The sequence below is a fragment of the Eurypyga helias genome, unplaced genomic scaffold, assembly GCF_000690775.1.
Source record: "Eurypyga helias isolate BGI_N326 unplaced genomic scaffold, ASM69077v1 scaffold17140, whole genome shotgun sequence".
Taxonomy (NCBI): Eukaryota; Metazoa; Chordata; class Aves; order Eurypygiformes; family Eurypygidae; genus Eurypyga; species Eurypyga helias.
The window spans coordinates 37,463-57,376 of NW_010226418.1; the positions used below are offsets into that span (position 1 = coordinate 37,463).

Genomic DNA, 19,914 nt, shown 5'->3' on the forward strand with positions numbered 1-19,914 from the left:
GGAACACAACCAGCTCGTGGGGGCCTGGTATCTTCCAAAGGTGTGTGTGTTCTCAACCTCCCCTGACTTTCCGTTTCGCAGCCAGCCGCTATATTAAGACAAGCGGGGATCAAGTACGGTTGTAGAGGCAGAAGTGACTCAACACAGCTGCAGCTTTTACCTTTCTAGTAATGGTGGGCAGTTTGTAAGGATTGCTTTTCAACCAAATCTGACCTGAAGATAAAAATACTCTACTCGTGCCCTTAAGATGGTTTTCCTAATGTATTTTAGTCTCAAAGGAAACCATTTACACTTCACTGCGGGAACGCAGAAATGCAGTGACACCACCAGTGCTGAAAATATTCTCAATTTGCACAGTAACCACTTGTTAGTTTTCCTTCGCACACAGCGTGTCTGTAACACACACACAGAGGGAAGATACCAATGTTTAGTACATTCAGTTTCCTAAAAACAAACAAACAAAATGCCCCAATTCCCTCCCCCCCACCCCACCCCTAATACACTATTTGAAAATGAGCAAATTATTGAAATCCCTCAGCTACTGTACAAAGACAGCCAGGGACGGAGCATCCAGACTTTTATTACAATTCATCCCTTGCCTGACGCAAGACAAAGCTATGCAGCGACTCCAGGTCTCTCGTTCCATTGTGCTCACTGATTTTCTTTCCACCTCGGAAAAGCAGAAGTGTAGGATAACCACGGACCTTCAAGACACACACACGAAAAAGAAACGGGTTACTAACGTCCAAGCTTGCTGGTCTCCTTCACCTGGACTGACCTGACTCTGAAAAGCCAAACCCCTCTAAACCAAGAAGGCATTTTAACTGAAACACCAAAACCCCAAACATCACACCAGAACTCCCAACGCCAACCTGCAGTTTCTGAACATTTGTGAGTGAATGGGGATAAAACACGTTCCTCTAGGCTCTTCCATCAGCAGCTGGAATGGCAGCCCCAGCTCTGTCTTCGGTTGGCTGCCTACCATCAGCAGGAGACACCCCTGTTTTCTCGGAATGGAACTTTGCATCGGCCACCCCAAGGCTGCTTTGGCGCTTTCACAGAGGGAGCCTTCTTAAATTAGGGACTGCTTTATCCCATAATTAGAATGGCCGAGTCTCAAACACCTCCGGGAAGAAGCAGTGTCACCAGGTGCTGTTCTGAACTGCCTCCCTTTAGGCTGACGGACAACACCGCTGCACTGTCCCCAGACACCCGCAACACAGCAGCTGCCCCAGCTGTGCGCCGGAGCCGCCGACACTGGGCACACAATGCTATCCCGTTCACCTCGGGTCTTTCACACTTACAGAAAATCTGCTGCAGACATTACGTTCCACAGTGCAGTCTACTTCGGCTATTTTGACATCCGTCAAACCTGGAAATTGCTCTTTGGCAAGGTTCTCCCAAGTTGGAGCCAAGTTCTTACAGTGACCACACCTAGAAACAAAAGAGAGAGATTTGTTTAGCAGATACACCTTCCAGTTTATCTCTACTGTCTTGCTGCAATAGCTCCAAGTTTAACTAGCTACCTTTCCCACTCTCAAATGATTTGGCCCTCCAATTCCCTTGCACTATTATGTCAGTAAGTGAGCTAAGAAAATGAGGCATTTTCTGTAAGTTAAGCCCTGAAGTCGTTTCTGGCCTTCGTTAGTCTCATCTGGCATGGTATGCTGGATGGGAGCGCTTTAATGTTTTACCCTACAGAGAAATGTGAAGCCAAATAAAGACGAGCACAGAGAATACTTAAATGACCCAAAGAAAGATCGTCAAGAAACAAACATGTTGTAAGGCACAGAATGTCTGTAGAAAAATTAAATTATCACGTAGCGTATGCCAACTACGCTAACGCTACACAGCCCGAGTTTAACTGTTTAAATGAGATTTTAATTTCCCTAGTAAATTTCTTCCCGTTCCTAACAGCCTCCTTGACCAACGTTTCCCGATGGTGGAAACTTAGTGATAATAGAGGCGTTTGTCAACACAGGTTCTGTCTTTAAGGAACGCCCCAGTAGTTTGATTCACTTTTTCGGTGAAGGCGCTTTGAAGTTTAACCTCTATCACAGAATCACAGAACGGTTTGGGTTGGAAGGGACCTTAAAGACCATCTAGTTCCAACCCCCCTGCCATGGGCAGGGACACCTTCCACTAGAGCAGGTTGCTCAAAGCCTCATCCAGCCTGGCCTTGAACACTTCCAGGGATGGGGCATCCACAGCTTCTCTGGGCAACCGGTTCCAGGGCTTTCCCTCTCTCCATGAAGAACTTCTTCCTGATATCCAATCTAACCCTCCCCACTTTCAATTTAACCCCGTTGCCCCTTGTCCTGTCACTGTACTTTCAGGCAAGGGGATTCTCTGATCCTCAATAAGCCTCACTCCGCAGATGGGGAAAACCAAACCCCAGGCCCTATTCTGATTCGCATTAATTAGGGAATCATTCCACTTACACCATCAGTAACACCAAAAAGCCAATTGCTATTCTATTCCCTCGTGTCCCTACAGTACCCTGGGCATGCAGCCCACAGTACACACACCAAAACACCGGCATCAAGAGAGAGAAAATGATACTCTAGAATGGCAGAAACTAGAGTAAAGTATTAACTTGGTGTAGATTTTGAACTCGGCCAAGTTCCTACTTGAACTTCTTACTGCCTTCAAGAAGGATTCCTGAAGCACTTCAGGCTTCAAAGCTGCGCTGCTCATCCTCTTCTAACCCAGCTGCGCCTGAGCCGGGCTTCTGAAACAGCCCCCCAAGTGCCTCCAGGCTGGGTCCGGGTGTTTCCCAGGAGAGTGAAGGATGTCTCTGCAGAATTTTTCTTAACACAAAGCCAGTGTATATTTAAACCACAGTGACAGTAGAAGAGCATTTCTGACCATGCACAAAAACTACTACAAGAGGATGATTTTATGTTGACTGTGCAAGTTAACTAATATTTATCCAAAACTAATGGAAAGGGAGAACTAGCAAGCAACAGAACAGCGTTTGCTGAGCACTCCGTAAGTTAATCCACTTGGAAGAGAAGGTGGTCATTTATACGGAGCGCGCTACGACTGTACGCGCAAGCCTGATATTCAGAGCTACAACTAGGATACCAGCTACATAAACATAGGAAGTGTTTTCCTCAACGATGGCGCTGCAGTCAGGGTTTGAGAACTTGACTGCATCCTGACCAACCTTTTCTCAGCCTGCCACCCAACACTGATCACATCTGCGACAGCCAGCAGCGCTCCATTAGAAACTCTGGAGATGAAGAGGCAGTTGAAGGATGTTTTCACTAAGACAAACTAATGAAAAGGGAGCATTTCTTCACCTCAGACTTTTCCAGAAGTTGTTTCTCAGATAATGAACTCCTACATAATGCCAACGGGCCCTGGGTCAGACATCCAGCTAGAAGATGCCCTGTGCAGCTGGGATTTACTGGCAAGTTTTGCCGGTGCCGTTGTGGCAGCACAGGCACAGAGCAAACCTTGGTCCCTCTCAGTGGGAGGGATAAAGGGAGTGAAGAGCGAGCAGCAAACGTGACGGGGTGTCTGCCCACCTATGGGCAGGGTATTTCCTGACACGGCGGTGGCACATACTTGCCCACGTCAGAACTTTCAGATGTAAGAGAGCACAGAGGTGGCTCTTGAGCAGCAAACCTCGCTGCGGTAAAAAGGGTGACAACACTGCAAAAGCCGGCATTGTTGAGACCACGTAAAATGAAACTTGTTGTCCAGAGCAGCTGTGGATGCCCCATCCCTGGAAGTGTTCAAGGCCAGGCTGGATGTGGCTTTGAGCAACCTGGTCTAGTGGAAGGTGTCCCTGCCCATGGCAGGGGGGTTAGAACTAGATGGTCTTTAAGGTCCCTTCCAACCCAAACCATTCCGTGATTCTACGATTCCCCTGGTACTTCTCACCTACTCTAAGAAACACACTCATGCCTCCTGTCTCAGTTAAGCTGCAACGTTTCAATACTCCTGAGCACACTTCAATACTGGTTGAATACTGCATTTGCTTGTGCTGTCTTGTAACGGCGACCTTTTACTGCCGCTAATAAAAGGTCTTTTTACATTTTACACACTGTGTTAATGGGATGGCTAGTGATGAAACCGAAGACGTGTTACCTTTCACACAGTGAAATACAGCTGTGCTAGGCCTCCTTCTGTTGGCTAAGGGACTGGGCAATGGAGGAGAAAGGTGGCATTTCCACCTTGGGTCACTATGAGAACATATGACATGGAATATACTCTTAAGAACATCTCAAAACGGTCACTGGAGCAAATTAGTATTTTGCCAGTTATCTGAAGAGTAACAGCCAACTAGCTGTAGCTCTACAGTCCATACCAATCCTCAGATGCTCAATTGAGGCTTCCAAGAGAGGATGGTTGTAACAGGAGAGGGCCGAAAGGCCAGCATGTTCTGCTTTCTCAACACTGGTGACACGCTCCCCTCGCCTTACCCTAAGCACACGATAGGAACATGCTAAGCATGCAGGGAAAGCTTCACTCTCCCACTGAAGGGACCCCTTCCACTAGACCAGGTTGCTCAAAGCCTCATCCAGCCTGGCCTGGAACACTTCCAGGGATGGGGCATCCACAGCTTCTCTGGGCACCCTCTTCCAGTGCTTCACCCCCCTCTCTGTGAAGAACTGCTTCCTGATATCTCATCTAAACCTCCCCACTTTCAATTGAAACCTGTTACCCCTCGTCCTGTCACTACAGCCCCTTGTAAAAAGTCCCCCCACAGCTTCCTTGTAGCCCCTTCAGGTACTGCAAGGTGATATAAGGTCTCCTCGGAGCCTTCTCTTCTCCAGGCTGAACAAGCCCAACGCTCTCAGCCTGTCCCCATAGCAGAGGTGCTCCAGCCCTCTGAGCATCTTCGTGGCCTCCTCTGGACTCGCTCCCCCCAGTCGATATCCTTATTATGTTGAGGGCCCCAGAGCTGGACGCAGCACTCCAGATGGGGTCTCACCAGACCAGAGTAGAGGGGAAGAATCCCCTCCCTCGACCTGCTGGCCACACTTCTCCATATACAGCCCAGGATACGGTTGGCTTTCTGGGCTGCCAGCTCATGTCCAGCTTTTCATCCACCAGTACCCCCAAGTCCTTCTCCTCAGGGCTGCTCTCAAAGACCTACAGCAACTAATGCCCTGCCAGCTTAGACCAGCAATAATCATGAACAACAAGAGGTGCAAACTTCTTACCACGGAGCGTAGAATTTAATAAAGGTGATCCCCCTGGCAATGGCTGCATCAAAGTCTTTTTCAGAGAGAGAGAGCACTGCAGCCTGTTCAAAAGGAAAGAGGAAAAAAAAAGAAGGTCAGAATTTTTTGCATATACAATATCGGCCAGATGAGCTGCTTTAGCTACCTGAGAAGGAAACGCAAACTAGGTAAGGTATTGATGATACTATAAACCAGAGTAGCAGCAGCACACCTCACTTTACCCCTCAGCTGCTTTCCTCCCTAGAGAAATGTAGGAAAATGTGTATTACACACTCAATCTCATCCATGACTGGAGAAGCAAAGCATCTCCAATTGCACACACAGGAAAAGCTGTTGCTAGCAACACACATTTATTTGCCTGTCTGGAGGACATCACCTCACCGCACTCACATGGGCACCGGAAGGATTTTTACTCCTGGTAACATCAAGAGGAGCGGCACCTGAGCGATGGGAGAACAGCGCACAGCTTACAGTCTCATACAAAAGCACAGAACAAGCTTAATTCTTTTGTGTGAGACCCTCAGGAGTGGGAGGGATTAAAAATACACAAATAAATCTCAGGCCTATAAAAGCTTCAAATGCAAATGAAAGCAAAACAAAACCAAGAGCGCAACTGACAGTGTTATCCCTTCTACTTCAGACTCAGTAAGAGCTTTACGAAGAGAAGCCAGAAAGAAAGTTGAAATTACGAACTAAAGGTACTGAATAAACATTTCTGTAAATAACTGTTAGTTCATGAAATTAAGTTATTCCATTAAGGTGAAGTGTTATTACCCCTACAGAATGATTTTTAAGTTAGAAAATGTACTTTCTAATTATTAAGAAATTATAAATTATTAAATGAAGAAAGAATGAGCAGTAAATAGGAATTCTTCTATTCTGAATTTCCTAAATGGATACCTAAAACAGATGTTTCAAACATCATTTACCTAAGACACCAAATCTGAAACCACATAAAAAATGTCCTCCCCATGATCCACACAATAAAACATGTTTTAAAGACCTGTAGGTTACCATCAGAATAGCAATGTGACCCGTATAGCCACAAAAATAAGTTTAATAACAGACAGCTCATTTAGCTTACTTTCTCAAGAAAATACAGCTTATGCAGCCAACTATCTGAGCATCTGCTGGTCACTTTATCTGAAGAGTGGCCTGAAGAGGACCTCTCTGAAGGGGCCTACAAGGAAGGTGGGAGGGGGACTTTTTACAAGGGCCTGTAGTGACAGAACAAGGGCTAATGGGTTTAAATTGAAAGTGGGGAGGTTTAGATTATATATCAGGAAGAAATTCTTCATGGAGAGGGTGGTGAGGCACTGGAACAAGTTGCCCAGAGAAGCTGTGGATGCCCCATCCCTGGAAGTGTTCAAGGCCAGGCTGGACGAGGCTTTGAGCACCCTGGTCTAGTGGAAGGTGTCCCTGCCCCTGGCAGGGGGGTTGGAACTAGATGGTCTTTAAGGTCCCTTCTGTGATTCTACGATGAGCGACCGGGAAATGGTGGCATCCAAAGCTGCGATGCAAAATCGCGCCCTACGCTGCGTCTACTATTATTTGGCAAAAAAAAAAAATCCCCCCCCAATCTTTGCCTCTTTGCGTGTGTGCTGGTGCATGCAAGGTCTTTATTGGATTTACATCACATGTGGTTTGTGTTACTTCAATATAAATAGAAAGACAACTAATTATTTTCTCTGTTGATCTTCCCAATATGAGGGCTATTTAAAACAATAACAATCTGAGGGGTATGAAAACTGCACATCTATGTTGTCTGTAACGTTTGGTAAGCCACTTTATGCAAGATGAGTAATGCTGCTGTAAAAGCCAACTGGGAAAAGGTAATATTCTCCTGTGAGAAGCTGCATATAAACCACATTTATGCCACTCTATCTGAACAACTTACAGCAACCATAAAAAAGGAGACAGATTATCATATTTTGCCTACTTCCATTCATCAGGTTAGTAAAAGCAGCACTAGGATTTATGGTCTTATTCCAACCATTAATTGCTAAGAAAAAAAGGGAAATATTTGGTATAATGTACACCTGGAAATGGTTGGACAGGCTGAACACCTTTAACACCGTTGCAGAGTGCGGGAGCACCTACCTCAACGCGGGGGGGTTCTGCGGGTGGCTGCAGGGCTTCAGCGGGTTTATCTGCTGGTACCTCTTTCCCAGAGCTCTGTAGTTGGGAATCCACATATTCTTTTAAGGAATCGAAGTCCCTCTTCCCTTTGTACTGGTCACCCTGCAATTACCAAACAGTTTGTGCAAATGTGCATATGCAGTTAATCTAGTAAATAAATAATTAGCAGATAAATACTTACAGCAAATTGTAAGATTGCCAAGTGTAAGCACATGCATAATAAATATGATTATCTAGTCATAAAACCTCTCCATGGCATTCCATTCACTCCACATCTTCAGGATTGGCCATAGATTCTTCTGTACCAAATGGGAACAATCTAAAATTTCCTTGAAATTAAAGGTATTTTAGAAATGCAGAGGCGAATTTTAGAAACTTTTCCACTTCGACCTTCATCTCTCACTCTAGCCAGCATTTCCAAGATTTTATTTTTCCAAACCTCAAGCTACTACTGCCAGGAACAATGAGATACCCATTGCTGTTTGGTGGTGATCTCTGTTCCCACGAGAGCTCTGTCCAGCGCTTTGACAGGGGCGAAAGACTTGACTCGCACGGCGCCTGACGACACAGTCACTCTTCTGGCCCACACGCTTGTCTCACGCCGGCGGAAAACCCGAGCAGTAAGGCAGTGCTCTCCAAGTGCCTACGTTCACCTGGGGTCAAGGGACAGCAGCTGCCTGTCTCCACCAGCACCACTCTCACGGAAGTTAAATCCCGTTATTGAACCCACACGGAAAAGCCCTCCAGCAGCCAGGTCTTTGGGGAGCCACAGTGAGCCTAAGGTGCTTCCCTGTATCTCCAGTACTTTCACAACTCGGGAAAACAGTCAGAGCATCTCCGAGCAGCTTCTAGTCTCAGATCCGCTGTTGGCCATCTCCCACCCAGCTCTCGTGTGATTGCCCTCAGTGCTCTCTGTGGAAGTTAGAACTAGTACCTCTGTTCAAAGGAGAGATCCTTTCTTGGAGACACTACACATCCGTTTTGGATAACGCTTGAGCTTTGGTCCCATGAAGCATGGACTACAAGATGCACCTCCTCTCTCAGATGAGGAGTAACTCTTCAAGAGCATACAATTTTCCGTACGTTGGAAGACACTTCATCAGCTATTTCCGGTGTCTTTGGAACTCTTTCTACACACTTTCCATCTTTTGTCATTCATAATGTTAACGGTGACCATAGCCACCTTCCCCACACCGGGCCTAAATCACAAAGGAATCAGGTGGTGCAAGAAGCCTGTCCCTGTCTGTCTGTATCCCTGTCAGCAGGGCAGGGCCAGGGCCCCTTCACTCCCCACCCAGGGTTTCTGCTGCATCTAACCAAGAGGGGTGGTGTGACGCCAGACTCTAGTTATGACAAAGGTGATGGCGCCATTGTGGACAACAGTGCTCTGGACAGCTGAAGCAGTTCTCCTCCTCCTTCCTGCCCTTACTGAACAGCCTAATAGCAGCCAGAGAAATTTCCAGGAATTTCTGGGTCAGATTATTGGAAAGCTGTTGGGCTTGGTTTGTGTTTTCCTAAATACATTGTATCGGCTCACAAAGGACCATGTGATTCTGGTGGCAGTATGGGAATACCACACCACCACTGGAAAAAAGTCAGCTCCGTGTCAACAGAAACAGATCTGTTCAGGCTAGTGACTGAGATTCAGCTTTCCCAAACACAACAGCAGTGATACGACTTTTCCTTTCACCGCACTCTCGATTCAAATAACTCCAAGCAACTCAAACTTCAATAATTACACAGACCCAAAAAACCAAAGTGATCTGGCTTGTTGAGGAAAACCACAGCTTAGCTTTTCTACATCAAGATGTTATGGCTCTGGCAAGGTATTCATTCTGGAGAAAGAGCCGAACACTTCCCGTTCGTCACAGTCACACCATATTGAGAGTGAAGTTTAACGAACTGAAAACACCTCTAACCTTACCTGTGCCACCTTGTCTGACCTGGGCACTCTCTCAGCTTCCAGCTCTGCTTCTGACACGTGCCAGGCACAGCTGCTTGAGCAGTAACAAGGCCATGTATCTCCTGTATGAATCAGGCTGGGATTCAAAAAATCCAGGTGCTGTTTCATTTAAATTCATTGGAGTGTTTGATCTTATAGGGGTGTTCATACCAAAACTCACACAAGTATGTACTTAGGGCCACTTTCTCTTTAGGGTGCCAGAAAACGGCCAGAAGCAACAGCCACTCAACTGGACTGAGCAGCAAAACTTACACCACTGGCACTGTACATGTTCGAAAAGGAACGCGAGGTGAGTGTGGCAAAAGAACAAAAAAACCTCTGAAACTTTGTGGGTAAGAGCTGAAGGAGGAGTCCTGGGCTCTCTGCTGGCAGAACTGTTTTAAATACCAATTTAATAAATTTTTCTTCAAAGTGTGAAACATATGGTAAGGAACACAACTTTTTATATGTTTATTAGCTGCTGTTCCTGTACGTGTATATTTATAAATATTTTACTTCCCGGTAACTTCAGAACATTATAATACTTCCAATTGCTTTCAATGTCAGCTGGGCCCACAGCACTCTCAGAGTGTCACATTAAGTGTCTGGATTTATAAGAAGGAAAATTTGCATCACTCAGCAGATGGGCACCACTGGCAGATGAGAAACTTTCCAATACACACTATGAAAACTACGTAATTATTTATTATTTTTAGTTCATCTATGGTTTTGCGTTCCATAGGTAAGGTAAGGTATTAAGATAAAGTAAATCCATAATTCTCTCATGCAGAAGTGTAACTGGAGATACTACTTACGAATTTATGAACATCTTGATACCAGTTATTTGCACAGTACAAAGAGCAAAAAGCTCTAACTTTCATCTACGGATGGAAGATGCCTCCTCCAGCAAGCAGACTGAACCTCCAACAAGTGCTGTCTCATAAGCAAACTTCCCTATAGGCCCATTTCATCTTTTCTTGCCCAGGACGCAAGCAGAGTCAGTGTTATTCAGGAAAAAAAAAAAAAAAAAGGTCTGAGCGTCTGCTGAGCTTGCAGACTCACCTTTTCACCATTCCTAAACCAGAGGAGCGTGGGATAGCCACGAACTTGGGTTTCAGAGCAGACTTCGTAATGCTGGGTACAGTCGACCTGCATTTTGAAAAAAAATTATAAACCATTCAGTGCATACAATAAACGTACAACAAGTGTCACGACCTCCCTTGCATTTAATATTTCAGAAAAACACAGGGACAAGCAATACATGGCTTGGCAAAACTCAGTACCAAGTACTGTCTTGAGAACGATGATGTCTGCCTTCCAAACTGTGGTTTGATTGTATAACTGGGAGTCTGTGTGTGATCATAATTTGTTTTAAGGAGGGACTGAGGAGGGAGGTACGGGTAGAAGGAAGTAGTAACAGTTACAAGGAACAGTGAGGACATAATTAAATATTCCAATTAAAACAAGTACTTGGTTTTCTCAGACAATTTGCACAGACAGTAAGACAGAAAACACTGATGTTAGTGAGGTTTAAAGTGAAGATACACTGGCTCATCTGGTTTTTAAAAGGCTACTCTTTAAAAAGTCAAGAAGACATGTCAACGGCTAGCAAGTTAACTTTGCTTCAAGGGAAGTTCCACGCTCACATCAACATTCAATTCCAACGTGTCCTAAACCAACCTGTAAAGTTACCAGTTCATAGTCTTTTCTGAAGCAGAAGGGGAAAAAAAAGCGCTAACTAATGCACTGGAGCCTTTGTTCGACACAGCACTTGGATTTTGAATGTTACGTGGGAAACACTTTGCTCCAGATCACGGAAGATCAGTTCTAAAGACTAAACAGCACCCTGCCCCGTAGGTATCACTGCTGTTAAATCACTATTCCCCCAGATTACACCAGGGTCGTGATTCGACCTTCTTAGAAACAGTTGTGCTTCCTGTTTACTTACAGAGTTGCAATCTTAGCCAAGACATGTTTCATAACGTATACAGCTCTACAAAATTGATTAGGCATCCAGACAAATCTTAGTGGCTGTATTAAATAGCAAATACCAGTAACAGTGAACACGACAGACAACTGAATAAAACAGCAATTTGGGAATTTTTTTGTTTATTTTTCTCTGGGTAACAAAGAGTGGTTAACTTCAAGATAATTAAGCTAAGCAATGATTTTATCAGACAGCAAGCATTCCAGGTTCTCAAAAAGAAAATTGTCAGATGCAACATTTGGTACCATCAGTATCAGAGAAGCAACAGCCTCCGATACTTTATTCCGGAGGGAATCTAGTTTTATATCCACCAGGTCTGAAAATTATATGTAAGTCTTCTCTAAAGTTCAATTGCTCAGTACATCTATACCGTACCCAAATTAGTGGATTTTCAAAAGCATTAAAAATAAAAAATCATTTAAAAACCAGAAGTGAAGCTCATCACCCCAGTAACAGCCAAAAGAGCTACGAGGGCAGAGGCAGGGGAGACAGCCGGGTTTTTGACCCTCTGCAGGACTGACAACACTATCAACCATCACGCATCTTTCAGATCAGTGGGATCACTGAAAGCTTAAGGACAGGGAAGTTGAGCCCGGCCATTTTTCCACTGTCGGAAAACATGGAGGAATCCATATCACGAGCCACCTGGACTTAGGTATGGGTCAGCAAAATAAAGCCAGTAACTGCGATTGCCAGACCAGCTCCATACCTCTGCACAGAAGTCACTCCACGTACAAGTAACAAGCTCCCATGGTAAATACACCACAGAACCTGGTTATCAACCCTAAGGAAATAGTAAAGCAGGACAAGGTATCAGTTTTTAAGGTGGAAGACCCCCTGAAACCTTTACAAAGTTTTATGGGGGTAAAGAGGGGGAAAAAAAAGAAAAACCCACAACAAAAAAAACCAACAAGCAAGGAATAATTTATCATAAGGAGCCCTGTAGGTCTAAAGCTTGCTAAGGAACCCAATGCTGTGAAGAGCAAATCAGAAGTCACTTTCCCATTCAACGTAAATACTGAAGTGTATCAAGTTCTGACAAAAGGGAAGCATAATTAAAAAAACAATCTCAAAATATTATTCCCTTTATCTGAATATCAGCCTTAATCCCAGCTCTCTCTGAAACACAGGGGGCCAGCTGTGTTTCTAACAAGTCCTTCCTTAAAACGAGGGAGTCCTGTCAGCTGCGGATGTGCGAGGAAAAAAAATAACCATCTCAAAATTAAAATAGAAACTGTGACTATAAAAGGATTTAAGAGGTGACAAACAAAACCATTGTTATTTGCAAACGACAGCACGAAAAGCAGGACGCTTGGCTGAAACACTCATTCACACAAAAGCCGTTTTCGGGCTGAGCGCAGTTCACCTACCTTGCCAATCTTGACGGTTTCCGAATGCTCAAAGGCTTGAGCCAGCTGTTCCCAGGTTGGGGCCAAAGCCTTGCAGTGACCACACCAAGGGGCAAAGAATTTGATAAAGTGATTACCTTTTAAGTTAAAGAAAAAAAGAAGAAAAATAACAAAAAAAAAAAAAAGAAGAGATGTAACTCATTTGGAATGGATTTGGCTGCCATGAAAGACTAGGTACTAATCTCAGACTGCAAATTTATCGTGGTATTTCCTGAGTTGAGATAGGAAACACTGTGAACCAGAGGCCAGGACAGAATACTTCAGCAATTAGGTTTTCAATACTGTGTGCTGTTCCACAGTGTTGCCAATTTCCCTGAAAATCCAAACAGCTTCACAACCTCAAGCCAACAAATGAGATATTAAACCTGGTATTTTTAACCTAACCGTTTGCTGCAATGTCTAACTCTGCCGTGTGGGTCACTTGCCCTATTACAGGGCAGAAAGGACCACCAAGGGACATGTCTTTGTAGCAGCATAAATGAGAGTATTAGATTCAGCTAAAGTATTTCTTAGGAAACACTACTGCATTAAGTACGTGAAGTACCTGAATAGTTTTGTTCAGATTTCCATTCTCCTTTTCCTGTCCTCTGTGTTTTCATGTCAACTACTCAGAAGTCATTGCCTTTTGTAGATTTTTGCAGTGCTTATTATAGAGAGTCTCTGTACTATCTCCTGCTAATATTTAGTCTAAAAGCATAATCTTAATTGCAGAGTACCAGAATATGTCATTTCTTTCTGTTAAGATTATTACTAACTTGAGATGCTGCACATTTTTGCACACATCAAGGCAAGACTCCGTTAATACAAAATAAAAATTCACTTAATTAACACAAGGGGAAAAAACCCTCAAATTAATTTGAAGGAAATGCCAGCAACTACAGAAAAGCTCTTTTTAACGGAATTACTCTTAATCCTTCGAAGACTGCTTTGGGGCTGATATTACTAGAACTCATTTCTAGTTCGAGGGCTTGCTCACAAAAGGAGGTCAGAGGAAAGACACCAGAAAACAACTAGGAAACGTAAACCACCATAGTAGCGTACCATAACTTGCGTGTTCTGCACCAGGAAAACTTTCTAACTACGTGACATGCTTTTCTTTGGGCAAGTAAACTGCAATCAGAAGTTTCTCGTGAATTAATAAGAACATCTAGTCAAAATCAGCTATTCTCTACCACATACTGTGTGATACACTCTCCTCCTCGATAGAAAAAACCAAAAAAATAACTTAAAATTCTTTTTAGCCTAGAGCACCAAAAAGGCAAAGGGACACTTCTCAAGAACAAAAGTCACCCCTCCCAGCTGGAACTGCTAAGCCTCCTGCTAAATTTAAGCACTGAACTTGTTGTAACTGAAGTCAAGAGAGGACAACAGCTTTACAGATGATCATAAAGCGGCTCAACCATCAGATACGGCCATGAGAATCTCTCCTCTCTGAATGCCAATGGATACAAAATAAAAATATTAAAGCATTTACACACACACAACTATTATTCTCAGGCTGTTAAATTGTTTAATGCTTAGCATTTCCCTGGTGGCTTAGAGAAGAATCCATGAAAACTTCTTATGGAATTGTGTGCTATGCCACTCAGGCTGGGAAATTTTACCTTAGCCGCACAAACTGCTCTTTTACATTTGAAAATATTACTAATTAGTTACTGGTTACTTTAAGAAGCTGTGGTATCTACCTCACTGGTGGTATCCACCTCACTGGTGGTATCATATGGGCATAGACAGTTAACTCAATCTGGCCTTTGTTTTTAGGAAAGCAGCCAGAGATGGTAAGATCATCTGCTGTTACAGCAGACCAAAGTTTGTATTGTAAGATCTTGTTCATGCTCTAAAAAAAAAAAATCCACCGTGTGGAGTGTGAAATTTCCCATCTTAGGTATCACTCACTCCTGGCATTAATTTTAAAGGTTCCCAACCAATTTTTTTTTTTTAAATGTCCAAACTGAGGCAAAGTGTTTTGCCCACATGAAGTTCTGGAGGAAGGAAGCTAAACAATATCAAGCAAGGGGCCAGAGTGGAGTGGGATGAGGGCAGTCAGGAGGAAGCCGGTGGATTGTATTTGTCTAGAAGAGCAGCCTGGGAGTAAGAACAAGCCAGCACCTAGGGGAAGAGGAAATGGGACTTGCAAAAACAGACCGAGTGGCGAGACTATGACTGAGCAAGGAACTTGGGAAGAGGCAGCTTACTTGAGCGAGCCCCGCTAGCTGCTTCCACGTGATACAGGGCCTTAACTTTACTGTTCTTGGAGCAGAGTGCCATTCTTCAACTTTCTCATGGTGTGCAGTACCCAATTTAACTACTGCACTTTTACATGGTCTGTAGTTCCATCCTCTTTCACTAGGTATTACTGGAAAGGGAACGCGTGGGAAGGAGGTATCTTGAAAATGAACATTCCTGTTGCAGGCTTCCCACCTGCTTACAGACACATCAGCAGTATTTCCTGCTTATGAAAATAATAGTTACCTTCTGCTATGTGCATCTTGAAATTGTCTGTTGAGAGTTCATACATTCCCTGCTTAGGTTCAGGGGCTTTTGGTGGTTCCACATCAGCCTCTAGATCCTATTCATCAGAAAAATTAACATTTATTTGTCTTGTACAGTAGATACACAACATTTGATTCCTGTATCACACCACTCTGTGGTAGTGCTGTAAGCCCTGTACTCTACAATTTGAAATCCCTAAAGCAACGTCCTTATTGAGCTTGATTTAGACATCTAAGGTTTCCTAATAAACAACTGCTTGAAAGGAAAATGTGGAAAAGACTACCACATAGAAAAGAGCCATCGCAGCCGTTGGAATAACACAGACTTTCACCGTGCTGTATCACAGCCACAGAGCACAGCCATCGCTACGGCACCCACCCGATCACCACGTATCGATACACTTTGATTAGATAACCGTTCCTCTGCAGCATCACACATCAGCCACATCTGCTGTCGCACCACTTTCGGTGGACTTTTAAAATTAGCCAGTGGAAAAGCTATTTTGCGCTCCCCCAGGGCAGAAAAGAGGGACCTAATGGCTCCGTGAAGGCAACAACAACAGGAAAAGAGCAAACTCTCCATAGGCAAGTTAATTTTGCTGAAGTGCCAATGGTTTTGCTGCGGGTGACTACTTTCTAGATACTAGACTAGGGTCAGAGCTGGAAAGAACTTAAGAACCTCAAAGTATATTTCTTAAAATAGTTCAGCATTCAATGTTTAATTATTAAAAATACCACATTTGTTTAAATATAATCATGCTCTAATTCCGGTTCAGCCATCACCAAAGCTTTACCTTGATTAGAAACAGCAATTATAAATTTAATTTTAGGCCAGGCTTGGCTACTCTGTTCAAGTGCTAACTCTAAACTCAAGGGTTTTCCTAGCGACGATATCAGCTTAACTTACCTAACCCGTTAGTTTAAAACCCTTTCTTTAGGTTACAACATTATCAGACAATAACTGAGCTGAAGATGGTATCCACATTTTCAGAGGTAATTAAGCCCAACACAAATGCAATTTATAACGCATTACAGCTAAATTGCTTTTCTTACTCTAGAAACATTCTGGCCTACAAGTGACAACTAAACTGTCACAAAGAATTCTGTCTTAAAATGTCAAAATGCGAAACATGAAAAACTGCATTATGCACTGTAGTTTTAAGCACAGGAAACAAAGGGCAGGTCACAGGATGACCGTTTTAATGACTGATCTGACTGTGTGGAAGCTGTTCCATTTTGTTGTTGCCACCTGACTCTTATTCTTGGGGGCAGATTTCCTCCTGGAAAATGAAACCTAACCAACACAAGTAACAGATAAGTGAGTCTGCAGAAGGGAGTATTTCCTTTTCTTACTTCCTTTTCACTTACAGATGGCTCCTCATTTAGCTTCTCCAACATCCATTTTTCCAGTGCCTGGAAGTCCCTCGGGCCTTGGTATTTCAGAGGTTCTTGTCCTGGTTTAAGCAGCTTTAGGCTAAAGGATCAAAATGTAAAAAAGAGTGAGGCAAAAATTCTCACGCAGGAAACATTCTCGGAAAGTAACACGCTTTGCTAATCCACAGCAATGCAGCTAAGGCTGCAGCAACAGCTCTCTTGCCTATTCACATCAGCATCAGGCACCTCCCTCAGCTTAAAGGGTCATGGCTAGAATTTAGGAGACTTTTTCATTCCCATGCAAGCTTTTAAAGGAGATTTTTAAAATGGCAAAGACATACCATGTTCAAAATCAACATAGCCTTGCTTCGATCAATAAAGCAAGGGGAAATAAAACACTGCAGTGTTCAATTCGAAGGTTAATCATTCATTACGCCTATGAATCCGATTTCAGTTTGTCAAGAAGTACCCATTTTGGTGATGGAGAGGGGTGAAAACACCAAAGGAAAAGTATCCAATGCTTATTTTCCCAGGAATTTCTTTCTCACATTTTGTTCCCTGACTGCTCTTGGAATGTAGGACTTTTCATGTGGTATTAAAACATGCTGAAACAAGTCAACAGGGCAGGGAAATGAGTGACTGCTTGTAGGTATTCAAGACTTCATGACTGTAACATTTAATAATTGCTATCAAAACTTTTCCATAAACTACCTAAAGCTTCTGCTATTAAATCTTTAAGTCAAAATCAAAAACATATTTGGTAAAGGGGCAATATCGACTTCTGACCTAGCCTTATTTTTTAAAGCAGATCATAGTTTCAATTACTCCTGTCACCTAGCCCTCAGTTCCCCTTGCCAAGCTGTCATTTTGTACAGCCTTTTTTTTCTTTTTCTTCTTTCTTGATGTGTTTTTTCTCTCTCTACTTGTTCCACAGTTGGAAAAAATGAACATAGGAAAGTGTTGAAGAAACACATAATGCAAATCCATTCAAAAGATCTCCCACTGCCTTTTCTATTTAAGGTATTTGTGAGTATTCTTTGTGATAATAATAGGTCAAAATTCTTGGGGGGTAAAAAAGAGGCAACATATTAATAAGAAGGAAACTACAAAAATGAAACAGAAGAACATCTGAAACGCACCTGATGGCGATACTTTTGAAAAGTAATGAGAAAAAAAAAAGTTAACAGCCTAAAGAGCCAGCTGCACCTTTATTTTCCTTACACGAGGCAAAGTTTTCCCTAGTTCAATTGAGAGAGTATTTTGCAGCCCCAACTAATCCTGAGACACCTGACTAACGAGGGCAGGGAGCTGCTCGGCCAGTTTTCAGTCTCAGGGGATGGGAAGGGGATGCAGCCTCTCCTTTGACCGGTGTTTGGAAAAGCAGTGCAGGGTCCAAGCGCATCCTGGACTTGCGACAATCCCTCTGTGCCTGAGGAAGCTGTGAAATTTCCCTTTGCTGGAGGTTTTTAAAAACAGGCTAGTTAAAAACTGACTCAGACAGGAAGAGAATTGGTGTAATGAATTTCCCTTCATCTCTGTATTTCTGTAACTAGCAGACAACTCCCTTGTAACTTGTATTTTTCAAGCAGATGAAAGCAAGCGCTAACTATTCCTGGATATTCAGTGACCTTAACAAGGAGGCGGGCGGAAAGCAATTACACATCCACTCATTTTGTTCTTATTCAAAATCTCTGCCACTCTTCCTATTTTACAAGGAACAGCACCACAATATAATCTAATCAAATAGGCAAAGACAACCAACGCTCACTTTTGGGGATATTAAAAAAAGAGTTGTAATATTCACTGTTTCTTGGTATTTCTAGTGGAACTAAGCCACAAAGTGCCCTTAAGGGCAATTCCTACTTCAACAAGGGTTTTACTATTTATAACTCTCAACTTCTACTCAGTTTCAGTCTTCTGTGTCAAAGTGGGTGCAGCCAGGAGCACGTGTCAAGTTCAGGCTGTTGCTGCGGTCAGCAGGCAAAGTGAGCAAAGGGAAGGAAACTGAAAAATACAGGCTGTAGAAGGGCTAAAGGAGATTACATTCTCCACTTATCCCCACTAAGATGTAATCAGTAAAGCAGTTGAAACCATCCCATCCATTTTTGCAAGAAGCTTTAAAGACGACAACTGAAAAAAAGTCCCTTTGCTCCTTTTTGGCAGCTAAACTGGGAGTGTTCTCCAGGCTGGGAAGCACTATCCAGGCTGACCCCTCAGAGATACTCCGGATCACGTTCAGCCTACCAAAGCTGAGGTAGTAAGGCATATCTCTTTTATAACTGGATAAATTTGACAACAATAAACCCCAAATGAATTTCTCCTAGATAAGCAGAAGCAAAATTGCCTAGAAAAAGTCTGTACAACATCACCGCTGCTCTGCTAAGTGATGCTATTCATTTATCATTTTATGAGCACAAAGTTCCCCCAGGAATTTCAGAGATCACCTGTACATTAATTATGAATGGAGCAGTGTACTGACAAATTTGTGACAAGCTATTTTTAAAAGTACTGTTACCAGAGACCAGCACTATCATGCGTATCATGGCTGTATAAGGGACCGCTGCTTGAGAAAGAGGTACTCTCAGAGAAAAGGAAATGGTAATTCTGGACTTCATTTAAACACGGCCATCGTCCAAGACACAAAACAGTTTCTTTAAAAAAAGAGTTAGAGTACTCGGCAAGATGGTAAAAAGGCTTAAAATGAACATATGAGGTCCAAAGGGCTACAAAGAAACCCAACGAAAAATATAGCTTCTAAGTTAGCTTCAGCAAATTGGCAGAAGATCACGGAAAACTCAAAAGGAAAGAAATAGGAGCAGACATCCTTTTATACTTACGTAGGGTATCCTCGGACGCCAAATTCAGAGCACAGTGGAGTATTTGTAGTACAATCCACTTTAACAACATAGACCTGTGGGTCTTCCATGTTGTTGTATTTATCTCCCAAATCATTCCAAGTTGGCTGGAGACGCTGACAGTGTCCACACCTGCAACAGATGGAACAAGATATTTGCTCAGTAGCTGCTCACGTTTAGAAGGGAATGAATCTATGGATAAGTCATACACAGAATGGTCAGAGATTCTGATAAATTTAAAACCAGTTTAGTCAGAAATCTTCCATACTCAAGCACTGTTACAGTAAGCGACAACAAATGCTATTAAGTATTGTAGGACACTGCAACCGCAGCTCATGTAAAAATCGTCAAAAGATGAGAAGTTCTTGCTACCATCCTTTTACATTACAAAGCCTACTGAACACCCCCTGAACCTGGTGAGGCTCTTAAGAAAAGCACTCTCGGTCTTCCAGCCTTCTAGGAAAATCCTGCGAGGCTGTCTAGCTTTCCTTCCTCTCTAACGTTTCAAAATCCCACAC

The 19,914-nt window shown here is 43.2% G+C and overlaps 1 protein-coding gene across 1 annotated transcript; it reads right to left on the bottom strand.

The window, feature by feature from the left end:
• Positions 1-581: 581 nt before the first annotated feature.
• On the bottom strand, positions 582-19,521 carry TXNDC5 (thioredoxin domain containing 5 (endoplasmic reticulum)). The gene is made up of 9 exons (XM_010153121.1): positions 19,379-19,521; positions 16,521-16,641; positions 15,148-15,244; positions 12,637-12,752; positions 10,342-10,428; positions 7,299-7,439; positions 5,178-5,260; positions 1,305-1,434; positions 582-704 (listed from the first exon to the last, which is right to left on the bottom strand). The coding sequence occupies exons 1-9, from the start codon at positions 19,465-19,467 to the stop codon at positions 582-584; spliced, it is 987 nt and encodes a 328-aa protein (XP_010151423.1). The 5' UTR covers positions 19,468-19,521.
• Positions 19,522-19,914: the final 393 nt, after the last annotated feature.